Raw genomic sequence first — 20,423 nt, forward strand, 5'->3', positions numbered from 1 at the left:
TTCCATCTTATCCACTTGCAGAGCTATGGACTTGCACTCCAAGATCCCTCGATACATTGATGCTCCTACGATTCCTATCTTTTATTATATACTTTGCTCTTACATTTGACTTCTCAACATGCATCAGCTCATACTTGACTGGATTAAACTCCATCTGCCATTTCTTTGCCCAACATTCCAACTGATCTATATCTTGCTGAATCCTTTGACGACGTTATTCACTATCCAAAACTCCACCAATTTTCATGTTGTCTGCAAACTCATGAAGCAGGCCACCTAAATTTTCATCCAAATCATTTATACATATTACAAACAACAGAGATCCTTGCAGAACACCACTGGTCACGGACCTCCAGTCAGACCCCTCCATACCCCTCTACAATTACCCTCTGTCTTCTATGACAACGTACAAATTCCCCATGGATCCCACATGACTTAATCTTCCGAACCAGCCTCCCTTGAGGGACCTTGTCGAAAGCTTTCGGATAGTCCATGTAGACAGCATAAAAGGCCCAACTCTCATCAGACACGGCAACTCAATGGTTAGCACTGCTGCCTCACAGCACCAGCGGCCTGGGTTTGATTCCAGCCTCAGGTGACTGGCTGTGTGGAGTTTGCACATTCTTTCCATGTTTCTGCGGGTTTTTTCTGGGTGTTCTGGTTTCCTCCCACAGTTCAAGGATGTGTAGTCAAGGTGGATTAGCCATGGTAAATACAGGGTTACAGGGACAGGATAGTGGGATGGATGCTCTTCAGAAGGTTGGCGTGGACCCGATGGGCTGAATGGCCTGCTTCAACACTGTATAGTTTCTATGATCAAACATCTTCGTCACTTCCTCAAAAAAAACACAAAACAAATTTGAAAACCAAGATCTCCATCAGAAAACTTAATGAGACCACTTCGGTGGCACAGGTGACAATGACTTCTATGTAACTCTCAGCTTATGTATAAATGTTTGTTCTTTAACCTTATACATGATTCGTTTGTCTCTCTCTCTGTAGGCAGCATCTATATCATTTCATATAGAAAGTCGAGGTTAAACAGATAGAGGTCTGTGCTGAGAGCCTACAGCACAAATCTAGAAGCAAAGGGAACAATGCCAAGCACATACCATTGGTCATACTGAGACCTTTGGCCCTCCGCATTCAACATCTACAAATGTTTAGCTCCGTCTACGCACAAAAGTACAGCTGTCAATTAGATGGCCTGCAGTGGCTGTGCCAGGGGGCTGCAATATACATACAGGATCAATGCTGGGTTTCTTCTGATGGTGGACAACCCTACTCCCTTTCCTAGCCATGCTTTACCATATCCTACCCATGCAGATCCTCTTGCACAATTTAACTGCAACCTTTCTCAGAGTCTGAAGGCCGTAGTGCTAAAGAGTAGCCTCAGTCTCACCTCGACGGCTGCCCTTACCTCCCCTGATTGAACCTGACTGTGGTGAATTCCTGGACTGTTACGGGAGGGATCCCTTAATATGTTGTGCCATGACCCCCTGACTGACTGGTGCCTCATGGGCTTCAGTGAGGATTATTGCCCTAAGACTTTGAGATATGATTGTCTGCTTGCTGCACATGCAATTTATTTACCACATACACTGCTGTTGCATGGAGCAGATACAACTTTAACATTCTGTACAGCTGTACAGCAAGAAGTGCACCCCTGGACTGAGGACTGCACAGCAATGAGGTAAGCTGCCTGCTTGTGTGACTATGCTAATTGGCAAGGCAAAGTGTGGATGCTACAGACTTGCAGGTAGATGCTCAGTGCTAAAAGAACAAGGAAGGAGCACTGAGATATAGCCTACTTGAGTCCTTGATCTGGGTGCTGGTGCCTGTGCACAAAGTGTCCCCGTTTCAGCCTTTCTGTGTTAGTTATCAGTGCACCGTGCAATACAAATCAGCTTCCAGACCCAGTGAACTAGAGGGGTGCCAAGATGCTGCATGTCAATGTTTATCAATGAGGGTGCATCCAGCCGGTACCTGCGGAATGTGTCCTTGGTGGCGGGGCTTCTAGGACAATTGGGAAGGTTGGCACCTTAACTAGGAAATAGGAACACTGTGTAACATTAGGGACCCTTTATGTCAATCTGAATGGACAATTAGTGTTTTGTTACTTGTTAATGAATTGTTTTTGCAAATTAGAGTAAAATTCCAGTTTAAAGTTACATTACTAATAAATAATGGCTGAGCTCTCATTGTTACCAGTTAATGATGTAGATAAGATATCAAACATAAATCACAACTTAAATAAAAAAAAAAATTAATTGTATTATTTCACAATAATTAGCTGTAGATGATCAGCCTAAGTATTACTGGTGACTAATAATGATTAATTCTGGAATGTAGACATTAGAAAATTGTCAGTAACTGTTATGATACCTGATGCTGGTAATAGCTTGAAAATGTTCCTTCTTTATATTCATATGATACTCAGTGTTCCTGTTTAGTTTTACAGTATATTTTAAATGCTTCAATTTTATATTCAAACATTCCAACCGATCAGGTTTACTGTATGATACAATTGATTTATAACAAACAAGCAAATTTCACTTCCTGAGGAATGAATGTTGTAACACTCTATATTAGTAAGCAGAATGGTTTACTCACCAGTGAATGCTTTTTGCGTGTTGATAATTCCAGAGTTGTGTCATAGAGACTCTCCACAAAGTTTCGAAGACATGGTACATTAACTTCGTTCTTAACAGCCTTAAAAACAATAAGTCTTATGTTTATTCAACACAACTTAATTTAACATAAAATAAAACAAAGAATTGTGGATGCTGCAGATCTGAATCAAACAAAAACTGAAACTGCTGGAGAAATTCAGCAGGTCTGGCAGCATCTGTGGTCACTGAACTTGAATCGTCAACTCTGTCAGTCCTGCTGAGTTTCTCCAGCAACTTCTGTTTATTTATTAAAGTTTAACATAACTGACTATACTCACTGCAGCCACTGGAAAGAGAATTTCTACAAAAAGGCCAGCCAAAGCATGTCTAATGTCTTTGTCCTTAACGTCCAAAAAATACTGTGCACATTCCTAAGGAAACAGACCCAAATAATAGCAGGAGTATTAGCTTTAAAGAAAAATTGCATAGATGATTTTATTAATAACCAGTTAATATGTTGATAACAATCAAATAACACTTTTGTGTTAAATTTATGTAAAACGTTCAGTAATTATCACAAACAAGCTTTCAGAATGCATATTTAAAACTTTACAAACTAAAACTGCAAGTTTATCAAAGACATGCAGGAATGTACAGCTGAGGCTAAAATCTGACCAGCTATGATCTTATTGAATGGCAGAGCAGATTCAAAGGACTGAGTGGCCTACTCCTACTTGTACGTTATTCGGATGTAAAACATTTATAGGTCATTATAATTGATATAATTAGCTGTGGGGACTTATATTCAATAAGAAGTCATTGTGTATTTCAAATAAATGTTTTTCTAAAAAATAATGTGAAATTTAGCACATCTGTAGGGACTGAAATAATGTCTTTGGCAGTAGTGACAAATGGGCACATAGTGATTTGGCAAGCTGTTTTAGGCTCTGTCTGATATACTTTTCTATTCCATTACCAATGGGGCCCCTCCTTAGATATGCAGATAGTAATCTGATGACATTATTAGTCTCAGACTGCAATTTCAATTTTGGCCTTACTGAGAAAGCTGTTGTAGTTTTTTCAAAGGTGAATGCCTGTTAGAAGGCTGAAAATAAAAGGGGCCATTCAAAACAATATCTCACATTTTTTCATGCAGTCAAGAGGAAAAGGTGTGGTCCTCCAAACCACAGATGGAAATGTTTGGCCTCTTTGATCTGGTTTTGAGGTATTAAGTTAGCCCTTTTTCAATAGATACTTTCAGCTGTAGTCTGCAGCTGAATGCCACCTTGTATGTCATGTCACCTGTATCATGGGAAAGAAATTGGCAGGTGACATATTAAGATAGCGCACTGGTTAAAACTGGTATAATCTCATTCTGCCACAAGTACATGGGAAATTAATGTACCCACGCAAAGCCCACAGAGCAGAAGTTGTCCATTGATGCCACTATACTTTTACACTAAAATATTATGATACAAGGAGTACAACCAAACAAGCTTCAGAAATCAAACCTGCATAAATTGGAAAGAGGCTTCAAAATCCTCCACAGGATACATCTTAATTCGAAAGAATTTCATACCCATTATGAGGCTAATACTGCTTTGAACTACATATGGATTCTGTTCTTTCTGACGTAGTTCCTTAAGTTCTGACATAAATTTCTTTTTCACAGCAGGAAATCTACAAGGTGAAAGAAATGATTTCTTTCCATTATTTCCATTCTATCATTAATTTTCAAGGTTAAATACGGAGTAATATATTGCAGTAAGTTTCTATCAACTATTTTGAAAACAATTTCAGATACAACTCTAAAAATCAATACATACCACAGACATCTACTGGCAGTATCAGTTATTACAATTTATATTATTTTACAGGTGAGTTCCTAAAATGTTGGGAAGAAGCATATATAATTGTTATGTATTAACATTAGAATAAATGTATGTCCTGCTTGAGATCTGACAATGAATGTTAAAGCCTTTTCTGTCCAAAGTTCCATACCTAGAGATCCAAAAAATACCTCATGTCTTGGACATACGTTGTTGCTGGCAATCAGCTTCCAGCAGGCATTTTCTAAACCTTCCGATTTTCAGTGACCAGCTGCTTCTTTCTTTGTGAAACAGTTAAGTAGCTATCTGGCAGGATTCCAATGAGGCTTGGCAATTAAAATCTGAAACTGATTCATGCTCTTGCACTGGATTGCCATCTGCTGCTCCAAGATTCCATACGAGAACTAAAATTAGCCCTGGCATTTGTGTCCCTTGCATTGAATCAATGGTGGAAGAATGGCAACCGCTCTGTGCATATTCCTGGCCAACATTCATCGTGATGTGAGGATATTGCAAATAATGTGACATAAAATTCTTGACAGCATAAGTGTAAATTATTCTTACCCATTATTGCATGTCCAAACTTAACAAATACTGTAAAAAGTTGTGTAGTACTCACTTTGATTGTGCCAGAACACCTATTACTTCCGCATATAGATCATCTATGATATGCATATTTCCAGTGTTGGGACCAAGATAACTAAATAAAACACAATATATAGTGTTAGCAATAAAAATATAATTAATATATTCAATAAATGTATTAATTAGAATATACATTTTACCCCTCTTTATATTTAAAGTGCTTGAATGCCAAGTTAATAACTTCTTGGACCAAGTTGTCTGGTACAGGATGAAGTGAAATCTGAAAAGAAATAACAGTTTTTAATCTACTTAAATAGAGGACATGGAGAATGGCTTTTAACTGACAGCCATTAATTTCTGGCTTGAGAAATGAACAAAAGGCAGAGGAGAATTGGGTAGGCACCTTGGAAATCCCTTTAATGTCTGGCTGTTACTGACAGAATTTTCATGCAGGTCTTTAAGTAGGTACAGAGGACTCTTATCCATAGTAATTGGGAAGCTGCATAAATATACAAGTCAGATTCTAAACAGGTTCTGGGATTCTAATTTTTTTTATAAATTGATGGAGTATGTATATTGGGCTCAGTCGTACAAAGTATTGAGCAATCTAATCATTGATCATAAAGGTGTTCTCTAGAAAAAGCAAGGCCTGGCAGTTCTTCTTAACAATTTTGTGGAGGAGCATTCATGCTTTTGCATGATTAATTGTCCTAGTATTCTCAGGAAACAAATTACTGGATCACCATTAGGTTATCATTGCATTATTTAATTGCAACTTCAATTACTACAGCAGTTAGTTATTTTTATGGTGACAATTTATTGTTGCCATATTTTACATGAAACTGTGAAGAATTGTCAATATTGGAAATCAAACATAAAAAAAAGATCAAAACATTACTTACTTGTTTTAAAACTTCAATTAATACCAGAGAAAAAATAAAATCAATTGCAAGATCCCTTCTCTCTAGGAGATAATCCCTTTGCTGTTCATCACTGAAAGAACAAACGTTAAAATCGAATAGTAATTAATAGAATTGTCCGGTGACTTGCAAAGAATGACCAGTTTATCAAAAGCAAATATATCATAAAAAAGTGGTGTACTGTATTTCATATACACTTAAGGTCAATTTCATTCAAGTATCATGGTCAAATTTCTTTGCCTTATGCTCAAAATGCATACGAAACACAGACAAAAGCTATTTACAAAATGAATAGGACATTCCCCAGGAATTGACCAATTTTAAGACAATTTAGGCTCATTGGTGGTACTCTTGCATATAAATTAGAGATCAACAACTTTTGGCTGAACAAGCAAGTTAGACTTCCATTTCAACAGCATAAGACCATAAGGTAACGGAGCAGAATTAGACCATTCAGCCCTTCGGATCTACTATGCTATTTGATCAAGGCTAATATGTTTCTCAAGCCCATTCACTTGCCTTCTCCCATAACCCCTGGCCTTACTAAGATAGAACCTATCTATTTCTGTCTTAAATTCACTCAATGACTTGGCCTTCATTGCACTCTGCAGCAATGAGTTCCACAGATTAACTAGCTTCTGGCTGAAGAACGTCTACCTCATCTCAGTTCTAAAGGGTTGTCCCTTTGCTGAGTCTGTGTCCTCAGGTTTCACTAGTATCTCCTACTAGCGGAAGCATCTTTTTTATGTCCACCCTATCCATGCCTTTCAGTATTCCTTTAAATTTCAATCAGATACCCTCCTCATCCTCATAAACTCTATCGTGTACATACTCAAGAGTCCTCAACCGCTTCTCATATGACAAGCCCTTCATCCCTGGGGTCATTCTTGTAAATCTTCTCTGGGCTCCCTCCAATGCCAGCACATCCTCTCTTAGATACAGGAACCAAAACTGCTTGTAATATTCCAAATGCAGTCTGACTAGAGCCTTATACAGCCTCAGCGGTACATCCCCACTCTTGTATTCTAGCTTTCTTGAAATCAATGTTAACATTGTATCTGCATTGCAACATAATCTTTTGAGATGCTGCTTCTCATCCTTTAGTTGTACTTTGGTATCAGTGCAGGCACACAACAGGTCTAATGTTGCAGCTGTACAGGACATTGGTTAGGCCACTTTTGGAATACTGCATTCAATTCTGTTCTCCCTGCTATAGGAAAAATGTGGCGAAACTTGAAAGGGTGCCAGAAAGATTTAAAAGGATGTTGCCGGGGTTAGAAGGCTTGAGCTATAGGGAGAGGCTGAACGGGCTGGGGCTACCTTCCCTGGAGCATCAGAGGCCGTGAGTGACCTTATTGAGGTTTATAAAATCAAGAGGGACATGGATAGAGTGAATAAACAAGGTCTTTTTCCTAAGGTAGGAGAATCCAAAACTAGAGGGCATAGGTTTAAAGTGAGAGGGGAAAGATTTGAAAGGGACCTAAGAGGCAACATTTTCACACAGAGGGTGGTGCATGTATTGAATGAACTAACACAGAAGGTGTTGAAGGCTGGTACAGCATATAAAAGGCATCTGGAAGGGTACACAAAAAGGAAGGGTTTAGGAGGGAAATGGGCCAAATGCTAGCAAATGGGACGAGATTAAGTTAAAGATATCTGGTCAGCATGGACGAGTTAGACCGAAGGGTTTGTTTCCGTGCTGTATAACTTTATGGCTCTATAACCAAGATAAATTCCTGTACTTCAAATATTTTCTCATCAGGACTCTATTCCGGTGGTTGAGGCTGCTGAGACCCCAGACTCACAAGGGATTGGCAAGAAGACAGCAAAGGGTGGTGATGGGAAATGTCTGTATAAGCAGGAGGGGACAATGCCTATGAGATGGGGCAGAGGTATCTGTAAGTGAAAGCGATGGGGAGGGGGGAATAGCTGTTTAATTCACACAAAAGTGCTTAACTTTCTATCAAGACAATTCTTTGTGGTGGAGCTAGCTTCTGAACAGTAGCTTATTTTTTGTTTTTAGGAAGTCAAAGCAAAAAAAAGCTGAACCTAGAGGCTGAAAGGAAATGGTGTGCTAAGGATAACCAAAGAAGGTAGTTCTGCATGGTTAGAGACATTAAGGATGACTTCCAGAGAATTGGGTATGGCCAAATAGCTCTGTGAAGAAAGGAAAAGTCCAGCCACGAAACTGACACCAAAGGAATGTCTATGCATGTCTGGTGCGTTGTGGCATAGACAATGCTGTGTAAATTTGGACCAGGAGGACATCTTTGTGAGAATATATAGTAGTTCGGAGCACTGACCTGTGCACCAAGACACAGAATAAAAAGGAATTGCCTTCCAGAATACAATTACGTTTAAAAGCACAGTAAAAAAAAAATTAAACTTGATTACGTTTGTAGGGTAGATTGCAAGATAGAAACTTATATTGTAGAGAATATTGGGCTGAAATTTCCGCTCTCGACAGCGATGGTAAGAACGTCCAGAAAATAAGGAAAAAAAATGGAAAAATCAGATTTTCGAAGTGGAGATAAAAAATTCTGATTGTTCCCTTAAAGTTTAAAAGATAAGTGCCAAAGCTCTTCACTAAGCAATGACATTCTTGGCAACAAGGTGCAGGGCTGGATGAACACAGCAGGCCAAGCAGCATCATAGGAGCAGAGAGGCTGACGTTTCAGGCCTAGACCCTTCATCAGAAAAGGGGGAGGGGAAGGGGGTTTTGAAATAAATAGGGAGAGAGTGGGAGGCGGATAGAAGAGGGATAGAGGAGAGGATAGGTGGAGACGAAACAAACAGGTTGAAGAGGCGGGGATGGGGCCAGGAAAGGTGAGTGTAGGTAGGGAGTTAGGAAGGGGATAGGTCAGTCCAGGGAGGACGGACAGGTCAAGGGGGCGGGATGAGGTTGGTCGGTAGGAGATGGAGGTGCGGCTTGAGGTGGGAGGAGGGGATAGGTGGGAGGAAGAACAGGTTAGGGAGGCAGGGACGAGTTGGACTGGTTTTGGGATGCGGTGGGGGGAGGGGAGATTTTGAAACTTGTGAAATCCACATTGATACCATTGGGCTGCAGGGTTCCCAAGCGGAATATGAGTTGCTGTTCCTGCAACCTTCGGGTGGCATCGTTGTGGCACTGCAGGAGGCCCAGGATGGACATGTCGTCTGAGGAATGGGAGGGGGAGTTGAAATGGTTCGCGACTGGGAGGTGCAGTTGTTTGTTGCGAACCGAGCGTAGGTGTTCTGCAAAGCGGTCCCCGAGTCTCCGCTTGGTTTCCCCGATGTAGAGGAAGCCACACCGGGTACAGCGGATGCAGTATACCACATTGGCAGATGTGCAGGTGAACATCTGCTTGATGTGGAAAGTCTTCTTGGGGCCTGGGATGGGGGTGAGGGAGGAGGTATGGGGGCAGGTGTAGCACTTCCTGCGGTTGCAGGGAAAAGTGCCGGGTGTGGTGGAGCTGGAGGGGAGTGTGGAGCGGACAAGGGAGTCACGGAGAGAGTTGTCCCTCCGGAAAGCAGATAAAGGTGGGGAGGGAAAGATGTCTTTGGTGGTGGGGTCGGATTGCAGATGGCGGAAGTGTCGGAGGATGATGCGTTGGATCCGGAGGTTGGTGGGGTGGTACGTGAGGACGAGGGGGATTCTTTTTTGGTTTTTATTGCGTGGACGGGGTGTGAGGGATGAGGTGCGGGAGATGTGGGAGACACGGTTGAGGGCGTTCTCGACCACCGAGGGGGGGAAGTTACGGTCCTTGAAAAACGAGGACAACTGAGATGTACGGGAGTGGAATGCCTCATCCTGGGAGCAGATGCGGCGGAGGCGAAGGAATTGGGAATAGGGGATAGCATTTTTGCAGGAAGGTGGGTGGGAGGAGGAGTATTCTAGGTAGCTGTGGGAGTCGGTGGGCTTGAAATGAATATCGGTTTCGAGGTGGTTGCCCGATATGGAGACAGAGAGGTCCAGGAAGGGGAGAGAGGTGTTAGAGATGGTCCAGGTAAACTTAAGGTTGGGGTGGAAGGTGTTAGTGAAGTGTATGAACTGTTCGAGCTCCTCGTGGGAGCACGAGGCGGCACCGATACAGTCATCAATGTAACGGAGGAAGAGGTGGGGTTTAGGGCCGGTGTAGGTACGGAAGAGGGATTGTTCCACGTAACCTACAAAGAGGCAGGCGTAGCTTGGGCCCGTGCGGGTACCCATGGCTACCCCCTTTGTCTGTAGGAAGTGGGAGGAATTGAAAGAGAAGTTGTTGAGTGTGAGGACGAGTTCGGCTAAGCGGATGAGGGTGTCAGTGGAGGGGGACTGGTCGGGCCTGCGGGACAGGAAGAAGCGGAGGGCCTTGAGGCCATCTGCATGGGAAATGCAGGTGTAGAGGGACTGGACGTCCATGGTAAAGATGAGGTGTTGGGGACCGGGGAATTGGAAGTTCTGGAGGAGGTGGAGGGCGTGGGTGGTGTCACGGACATAGGTAGGGAGTTCCTGGACCAAGGGGGAGAAAATGGAGTCGAGATAGTTGGAGATCAGTTCGGTGGGGCAGGAGCAGGCGGAGACAATGGGTCGACCAGGGCATTCAGGTTTGTGGATTTTGGGAAGGAGATAGAAGCGGGCAGTGCGAGGTTGGGGAACGATGAGGTTGGAGGCCGTGGGTGGGAGGTCACCTGAGGTGATGAGGTTGTGGATGGTTTGCGAGATGATGGTTTGGTGCTCAGGGGTGGGGTCATGATCAAGGGGGCGGTAGGAGGAGGTGTCGGAGAGTTGGCGTCCGGCCTCGGCGATGTAGAGGTCAGTGCGCCATACTACAACTGCACCTCCCTTGTCCGCGGGTTTTATGGTGAGGTTGGGATTGGAGCGGAGGGAGCGGAGGGCTGCACGTTCTGCGGGGGAGAGGTTGGAGTGGGTGAGAGGGGTGGAGAGGTTGAGGCGATTGATGTCTCGACGGCAGTTGGAGATGAAGAGGTCGAGGGAGGGTAGGAGGCCTTGGGGTGCGGGCTGGATTTTCCCAAAATTTGGTTATGTATCAATCCCAGGGAGGTTCTTGGGGGCTTCCCTCCATGAGTACCAATAACACTTCTTAAGCTATTTTATGCTACTCAACTTAAGCATCACCCTACCTCCACAGCACCGTTCTTGCACAATCCTACGCTTACCAGTGGCAGAAGTGCTTGCTGATGCCATGCCTTTATGATATTCATACCTTAGGCGCTATGTTTAAAACCCAGCTGCACACTATTTTCAAACACTGCCAGCCTGGTCTAAAGTTGTGTGTGTGCATGGCCATGTCTAGGTGGAATGCACAGCAGTCTCAGGAAAGGTTAGTGTTGGCCCTGACTCACTATAGCCTCCTTGACTAGACTAAGGTCTGGTCCCCTCAAATGTTCAGATCTGCAATTTGGTTTAAGCACACGCAGTGTGTTTGCTGCGTGAACTGCCACGTGCTGTTGGTCTGGCATTGACCCAGGACACTTCAGAGTAATTGCATACCTATAAAAATGAGGCTTAACAACAAACTAACAAGTGCTCAGGAGCAGGGCTATAGGAGAGAACAGGGACAGAAAGGGAGAGGGAGAGGGGGAAAGCGGGGGGAGGAAGAGGGAAGAGACCTCATCTGGTGGGTCTCAGAGACCAGTTCTCAGCACATGAGCAGCAGTACTAATCTGGTCGTCCTGATGGAAGATGGACCAGAAGAACGGGACCCTACAACTTTGGCTAGAGAGCAGGATGCTGCCCTCACTATTTCAATGAAAGCAACACCTTCTGTGCCAACACCACGTCTTCAGGTATCAGTGAACTGATCCCGATTGTCATGGTTGTATACTTTATCTAATTAAATGTACGATATCTAAACTGCTGCTTCATAATTAAGTTCGATGATCAGAAAATTGCTAGAAATTGTCAACTGCCTATATTATGTAAGCATGATCACAAACATCACTGACCCCAAAGAAAAATCAACACATACCATTTTCTCCAAATTACATCAATTTATATCCTTCCCCTGTGATAAGGTGAGTCAAGCAGCCTAGACTTTTCTGCTACTGATGGCTTCCCTAGGTACAGAATGTTATAGACCGTACCCATATTGCTATTGAAGTGCACTATAAGCCTACAGAGTTTGTCAACAGAAGAGATTTCCATTCCATCAATATTCAGCTTAACTTTGAGCAACAATGCCAGATTTTGCAGATTGACACCAGACATCCTGCCCGGAGCCTTGAAACTTACATAGTAAAGAAGTCCCAGCTTCTGCATCCTTCCAAAGTCTTTGGGCCATAGAGTGATGACAACTGGGAGACAAGTGCCAACCTCCTCGAATATGGCTGATGACAACTTTACAAAATCCTCAGACTGATGCAAAACAGAGACACTACTTTGCCCATGCTTCCAAGTTAGAGGAGACTACAGTCTCTTACAATGCCTGGACCGCTCTGGAAGGACTTTGCAGCATTGCCCGAAAACGGTGTGCTACATCATCGTGGCGTGCTTTAGATTTGGAACTGACAAAGGTTGGAGTGGGAGATGTCCTGGATACTGAGGAAATGGGGATCAACAGCAATCCACTATAAATGAAGATGCTGATGAAGATCAGACATTGACCTGAAGGGACATCCAATAGAGATGATAGAGATGGCTGTGCTGGAATATCGTGGCCAGGGTTTTGTCATGTTCTACAGCACAAGTCTTCAGTATTATTGCTGGAATGCAGTCAGGGACCATAGCCTTTGCAGTATCCAGTGCCTCCACCTATTCTGATATCATGTGGATTGAATTAAATTGGATCAAGCCTGGCATCAGTAATGCTGGGGAACACTGAAGGAGGTTGAGATGATCATCCACTCGGCACATTTTAGATGAAGATTATTGAGAATCCTTCAGCCTTATCTTTTGCACTGACATGCTGGGCTCCCCAATCATTGAGGATGGGGATATTTGTGAAGTGTCCTCCCTCAGGGAGCTGTTCAATTCACAACTGGGATGGTAGGACTGCAGACATTAGATCTGATCCATTGGTTGTGCAATTATTTAGCTCCATCACTTGCTGCTTATGCTGCTTGGCAGGCAAGTCATGCTGTTTTGTAGTTTCATTAGGTTGACATCACCTTTTTAGATGAGGCCTGGTGCTGCTCTTGGCATGCCCTCCCTGCTCTTTAGAGAACCAGGATTGATTCCTTAGCTACTTGGTAATGGTAGACTGGGGGGATGTGCTGAGTCATAAGGCTGCAGATTGTGTTGGTGTACAAATTTACTGCTGCTGATGGCCCACAGCACCTCATGAATGCTCAGTCTTCAGTTGCTAGATTAGTTTAAAGTCTGTCCTATTTAGTGCAGTGTAATACTTTATATTGGGTTATGTGGCACCGTCAGTATGGAGGCAGAAGTTTGTTTCCACAAGGATAATGCAGTGGTCATTCTTACTGATACTGCAATGGACAGTTGTATCCGCAGCAGGCAGATTGGTGAGGATGAGGTCAAGTATGATTTTCCCTTTTGTTTGTTCCCTTACCACCTGATGCAGATCCAATCTAGCAGCAATGATCTTTAGGACACAAGCAGCAGGATCAGTAGTGCTGCTGCCCAGCTACTACTGGGCAGCAGACACTGAAATTTCCCACCCAAAATACATTCTGCAGCCTTTCCACTGTCAGTGGAGAACTGTCACTTCATCACCCAAGGAAGGACAGTCTGTGGTAATCAGCAGGAGGTTTCCTTGTCCATGATTGACCGAGGTAATGAAACTTCATGGAAGCCGAAGTCAATGTTGAGGAATCCCAGGGCAACTCCCTCTCAACTGTGTACAACTATAATGCCACCTCTACTGGGCCTGTCCTGCTGGTGGGACAGGACATATCAGGAATGGTGACGGTGGTGTCTGAAACATTGCCGATAAGGCATGATTCCGCGAGTATGACTATGTTGGAACGGACAGACATGCAGGCCAGACCAGTTTCCCTCCCTAAAGGGCACTAGTGAACCAGTGTTTTTTTCTGATAATTGATAATGGTTTTATGATCATCATCAGATTCTTAATTCCAGTCTAATTTTACTGAATTCAAATTCCACCAGTCATGATGGGATTCAAATCCAGGTCCCCATGAGGCCATCACTTTCCCTTGTTTTGAAAACATGCAGCAAACCTACAGCAATCTTTGGTTTTTCACTGTTCATTTCTCATTTCAGCCCATAAAACAAAACAAAATACAGGGAAATAAAAAGACATGGTCTCTATATTTTTATGCAACTATCAAGACTGCCCATTTCCACTTTGGTAACAATGCTCTTCTCTGCCCTTGCTCAGCTCATCTGCTGTAGAAACTTTCATCCACGTCTTTGTTATTTCTGTACTTGACTGGTTCTCCTTTCCATCCTCTAAAATTATGGCCATCCAAATTTCTAGTGACTGTGTCTTTTTTTGCAACTAGTCTATTTCAACCAACTCCCTTGTCCACACTGACTTACAAAGCAAAACCTTATATAGAAATACATAGGGTAAGCAGCACTGAAACTGGTCAATCAGACCAAACAGTCCATGTGGGTGATAATGCTTACCCTTGTGCCTGCTTTCTTCTCTCTTCATCTAAATTCAATGTTATAATCAATTATTCCTTTTTTCTTCACATGCTTCTCTAATATCCCCTTATATGTATCTATATTATTTGTTTTAACATTCCTTGTGATTGTGAAATTCACATTCTCACCACTCATCTCAGAGGTTTTTCCTGAATTCTCTGTTGGACTTAGATCATAGATCATAGATCATAGATCATAGAATCCCTACAGTGTGGAAACAAGCCCTTTGGCCCAACAAGTCCACACTGACTCTCAGAGCATCCCACCCAGACTCATTCCCCTATAACCCACCTAATCTACACATCCCTGAACACTACGGGCAATTTAGCATGGCCAATCCATCTAGCCTGCACATCTTTGGACTGTGGGAGGAAACCAGAGCACCCGCAGGACACCCACGCAGACACAGGGAGAATGTGCAAACTCCACACAGACAGTCACCCGAGGGTGGAATCGAACCCAGGTCCCTGGTGCTGTGAGGCAGCAGTGCTAACCACTGAGCCACCGTGCCACCCCTATTCTTCTTCTTGATGAATACCTAATATTGATGGCCTCTAGTTATGCTCTTCCCACAAAAGAAATCATTTCCTCTGTATCCACTCTATCAAAATCTTGCAAAAGTTTGAAGACATCTAATGTGTCACTCCTGAGTATTCTTCAAGGTAGTATAATCCCAGCATGTTAATCCTCCCTGACATGTATACCAACTCATTTCTAGTGTCACCCTCTCCAGTGCCTCTGTACACTTTTTAATAATATGCCAAACAAAACTTGTTCTAACCAAGGTTTGATAGAGGTTTTGCATAAATGTCCTTTTTTAAATTCTATCCTTTTAAACAGTAAGACTGGTGCTTTGTTTCCTTTTTTAATCATCTTGCTAACTTGTGGTACTACTTTTAGCAATTAATACAGAAACATTGATTTTAAAATCCTCTTTTTTTTGTTTTCAAATTGTTCCAGTGTTTCAGCCCTTCTTATGTCTGAAATTTCCTCAAGACCAACAAATCTCCAAAATATTTATGCGCATCTAAATTACGGCTTTATGAAAATTACCAATTTGATTCAATAGTGGTGGCTGAAGCTTCAAGTACCAATGTCGTAGGCACTTGAATTTCTTCCCAAAATCACTTTATCTCTGTGCCTTTCTTTCCTTGACTACGGCCAATACCATTAATATTGCTTTTTATGGCTCAGTGTTAAACTTTGCTTTATAATGCTTGTGAAGAGCCTTGGGACACTTTATTATGTTCTGATAAAACAGCAGGCCAATTGACCTCCTGTGAGCAATCCCGTTGTGTGACAAGTCCCTGAGCAAGGGGTGGGGGAATAAAATCCGTAAACAAGCTATACGACCAGAAAAAAAATCAATAAATTGAAGTGAAAAATAAGTACCTCTTTGACTTTGCACTTGTTCTGGGCCGATACTCATGGGACTCATCTTCTGTACCATTTTGTCTTTTATACCAATCAAAAAGTGTGCGCAGTACAGAGGGTAGGCAGTACTCTGCAAGTGAACTCATGGAGCTGATCAACTAGGAAAGAAAAACACAGGATGAAAGATTACATGCAATTATACATCTAATTAATTTATAGAAAACAATTATATTTGGGTCCAAGCTTTGCTCAGTGGATCACCATCATCTTTAAGTTACAAAATTTGTTTTCTCCATAACAAGGACTACCTACTTCCACTTTCATAAAAATCAGCTGTGCTAGACCCTGACTCATCAACACTTTGATCTCGAATCCGGGACACAATTTAAAAATAAAGAGGGATGCTATTTAGGACTGATATGACAAGCAAGTTTTTATTCAGAGTAAATCTTTAGAATTCTCTACCATAGAGAGCCGTGGAAGCTCAGTCTTTGAGTATGTTTAAAGTAGAAATTGACAGATTCCTGATTCCAAATGGCATAATGGATTGTGGGGATAATGTGGATAAAAGGGCATTGAAGTGTTTGATCAGTCATGACCGTATTAAATGGCAGTGCAGGCTCAAAGGGCTGAATGGCCGACTCCATTATGTTCCAATAATTATGTTCCAATAATTGTACAATGTTTATCAACCTTATAAATTTCTCAAGCAGTCCATATCCAAATGTAGCAGGACCTGAACAACATTCAGGCTTGGGTTGATAAATGACAAAGAACATTCATACCACACAAATGGCAGGCAATGACTATCTCTGAAACAAAAGAGAATTGCCCCATCCCCCGTTGGTATTCAATGGCATTACCACAATTGAAGCCTTTGCCTAACACCATCCTGGGGTTACATTGACCAGAAACTGAATTAGACCAGCCATTTAAATATTATGGCTATAAGAGCAGCTCAGAAGTTGGGGATTCTGAGTCATGTAACTCATGCCTTGACTCCTCAAATCCAAAATACCAACTACAAGACACAAATCAGAAGTGTGATGGAATACTTTACACTTGCTTGGATGAGTGCAGCTCCAAAGGCATTCAAGAAGCTCGTCACCACCCAGAACAAAACACCCCATCCTAAAACCTTTAACATCCACTTACTCCACCACAACGCTCAGTAGCAGCAATGTCTATCATGGCCTAACCATAGGTCGCTGCTAAAAAAAGCTGATGTCAGCTTACACTAGTCTTTTTTCATGTTTTCTTCCCAATCTACACCCTTCCAAGAGCCTACCTGCAGATAGTTTAGGCTTCAATTAGCCAACATTGAGAAGGCCCTAACTGCTGAGTTATATTGAGGCATTCAACTTATCAGTGTTAAAGAAATTGAGATTTAGGTGTGATTTGGGATAAACTTTAGGCCTCTGTCATTAGGCGCACACTCCAAAAATGCTGCTGAATTTGCAATGGAAGCTGATCAAAATGAATTCCAACCCCCACCCCTCATCTATTCCAGAACCTCCTTTGGTTGAACTAAAGTAACAGATTACACTTTAAATTGACAACATTCTTCACTTGACTAGACTAAATGCCCCCCCTTTTGAGTTCCATGCATGTCACAATCAAAGCATTTTGTCATAGAAGAGGCCAGCGCAGTTTCAGTTATCATTACTTTAAATAATTTCTTCAAGTCAACGCAGGAATGGAGGGTTGATCTTGTAAAGGTTTCATACTTATAACAGGAAGGGAGGAGAGTCTGGACAGTCTGTGAATTACAGACTTCATTCACACTCAGTGGCAAGATGAATCCTGGCTCTGTGTTGTATTTGGAACAGATTAAATATAGTGCAAATATGGTCTTATTGCAATGAATGCTCATTTTCTTTCATTATAAATGAACTTTATACAGTTGGTAGATATCACTTCAACGTACTCACACGCCTGGTTGTCTTGACCTTGGACAGCAACCACTAAAATTCACTTGTCCGTTTTAATGAAACCCTGTTCTATTTTTACTGGCATGCACTTATATAAATAAACTGAATGAAGGTTTTCTGCTTGACAGTTAACCCACATTGATTTTATATTTTTAAATCAACATCTTTACTATTCTGCAAGCTTTATATGGATAACTTTGCCACATGCATTTTGATGCAGCAGTCATCTCAATTCAGATTATTTTTATATTCCCATTACTTATAAATTTATGTAGCCACGCTTTTTTAAACTCAGTGAATATGCAATTAAATTTGTTGTTAACAATCGATTTCAAAAAATATAATTTAGAATTACTACAATAATGTTTGGATTTTAAAAGCAAAACTTTGCCAGATAATACTTTTTTCTCTCTCCTGTGCTTTAAAGTTTGACCCACTCCAGATTAGTATTTGATACACACAGAAAGATGACTATTTACATCACAAGTCTCACAGCTGTACCAGCTTGCGGACAAAAACTCAGAACCAAACACTGAGATAAAATCAATGAATGTTTAACCCATACATTTCTAACCTAAGCAGCCAACACATTTGTTAAAGGCGAAGAAAATTAAAAAAACTGCAGATGCTGGAAATCAGAAATAAAAACAGACAACACTAAATCCAAAAAGTAGCCTGAACCCTTGTTGGCTCCTTAATATACTGTTCTGGTGTCATATTTACAGCCACAGAAAACCCCATTTACTCCCCTAAATTCCCTCCTATAAACTGAGCTGATTTTGTGGACTTGGCTCTGACTACACTGCTTTGAGGGACTATTGCCCTCACTGGTGTCCAGAGTGGACAACATAAGTTGTCTCAGGGGATCCTGCACTGCCTGTTTGGTTCTCTTTGACAATCTGGCAGTCACCCATTCCACAGATGCTGCCAGACCTGCTGAGTTTTTCCAGCAATTCCTTTTTTTGTTCTTTATTCACCAGCACAATCCTAAGCTTTGAAGTGATCAATTCCTTCAATGTACTATCTACACAGTGTTTCTTAGTTTTTAGCTTTTGTTTGTCTGTAATATGATACAGAAGAGGGGAAAGGGGTCAGTGAATGGGAGAGAGGGGCAGTAATCTCCTCTCCGTTCATCACCAGTCCTCCCTGTCGCCCCCTTCTGGTTCTCTTCCCCCTCCCTCTGGGCCACCTCCCCCCTCCTCCCAGTTGTCCTTCGCACTTCGCACACCATACTTGTCCTCCTTCTCACTCTCCATTTCCCTCAGTCTTTCTTCCCAATTCTCCCCACCCTCAAACCCACTTTCCACCCAACCCCATCCTCACTCCCACTCTTACACCCACCTTCACTTCCCCTTTCATTGTCATCACTTGCCCCACACCCGTCTTCGTTAGTGCCTGTCCTCACTCCCTCCTGCTGAATTCTGTTTTGATAACAATCTTCTTATCTGCACATGCACAGTTCCCTTGGGTAAGATGTCATCGGAATTTTACGTGATGACATAGTGCTTCTGGAATTGTGTGCATGCGTGTTTGAGGATTGGCACAAATGCACAGTTACAAATTACACTGGGTGCCAGCAGACACTATCTTATCGGATCACAGCCAGATCATGTGCCTCATTGTATTTTCTCCCATTTCCTTCACCCTACCACAGAATTTCCTTTCTAAGTCTCTTGGTCATTCTATCTTCCACTTCTGCTTAAAGCCCTGCTCCCCAATTGAGTTTTTCATCACCTCTCTTATGGAACCTCTGTGTGTGTATTCAGTTCAATAATTAAATTTTTACAAACCACCCTATGACTTCTTTCCACATTTAAAGCACAACATACAGTAATTGCTACTTTCATATGCATTATTGGTAATTAAATGCTAGATATGTTACCACAATGGTTACCTCAAATTTTGCTGCAAAATCTACACTGGTTTCTGTTGTATTTTTCCACATCAGTACGCTTCAAATAAAAGCCTTCAATTTTGTTTTTCTTACCTGATCAAACTGCAAGTCTTCTCCTCTTTGCAAGGATTTTGTCAATGGCTTTTCCTGAAACAGAAAATGTTACAAAGGTTATTACCAGAATAACCCTGATAGGTAACATCATTCCTGTGCACCTCTGCACATGTGCAACAACAGTAATGTTGAAAACAATTTCCAGCTCCTAAGATTTATCAGCAAAGTGTTTGAAAGAGGGATGATGATGTTAAAAAGGTCAGAGTGATGCTTTTGAAATATATTGAAATGTGCACAACATACATTGAAATATATTGTGAAATATGCAAAATGTGCTATTTTAGAATTGCTGGTCTTGTGCCATTATTCAATCAGGTTGCAAGTATAGTGCTTTCTTTTGAACTAGGAGTGGTGATATGTTTTATTAGACATTGGCGCAGTAAATGGTTGGTATGTTACAGACTATGAGTTTCAAGTGAACAATAGAAGCAGATCTGACAACATCAACAAGATATGCAAATATATAACTAGCTACAAAATTAGATTATTCTGCAGAGGTGTTCAATGAACTAGTTTCACTATATTAAACCACCTGAATTCAGTCAGTTTTAGGATAATACAACTTGCAGGGAGTCTCATGCCAAAATTCTGTCCCAAAATGTACCAACTC

General features: G+C 42.0%; 1 protein-coding gene across 1 annotated transcript in view; it reads right to left on the bottom strand.

The window, feature by feature from the left end:
- LOC109918532 (protein furry homolog) overlaps positions 1-20,423 on the bottom strand; it is a 269,885-nt gene that overhangs the window by 201,225 nt on the left and 48,237 nt on the right. The window contains exons 3-10 of the mRNA XM_048598115.1: positions 19,793-19,846; positions 15,893-16,032; positions 5,929-6,019; positions 5,227-5,306; positions 5,061-5,141; positions 4,124-4,292; positions 2,951-3,043; positions 2,614-2,712 (exon numbers count right to left, since the gene is read on the bottom strand). Coding sequence (XP_048454072.1) covers positions 2,614-2,712; positions 2,951-3,043; positions 4,124-4,292; positions 5,061-5,141; positions 5,227-5,306; positions 5,929-6,019; positions 15,893-16,032; positions 19,793-19,846 — 807 coding nt within the window. The remainder of the gene's footprint in view (positions 1-2,613; positions 2,713-2,950; positions 3,044-4,123; positions 4,293-5,060; positions 5,142-5,226; positions 5,307-5,928; positions 6,020-15,892; positions 16,033-19,792; positions 19,847-20,423) is intronic.

Source organism: Rhincodon typus, chromosome 6 (genome assembly GCF_021869965.1).
Source record: "Rhincodon typus isolate 14 chromosome 6, sRhiTyp1.1, whole genome shotgun sequence".
NCBI classification, from domain to species: domain Eukaryota; kingdom Metazoa; phylum Chordata; class Chondrichthyes; order Orectolobiformes; family Rhincodontidae; genus Rhincodon; species Rhincodon typus.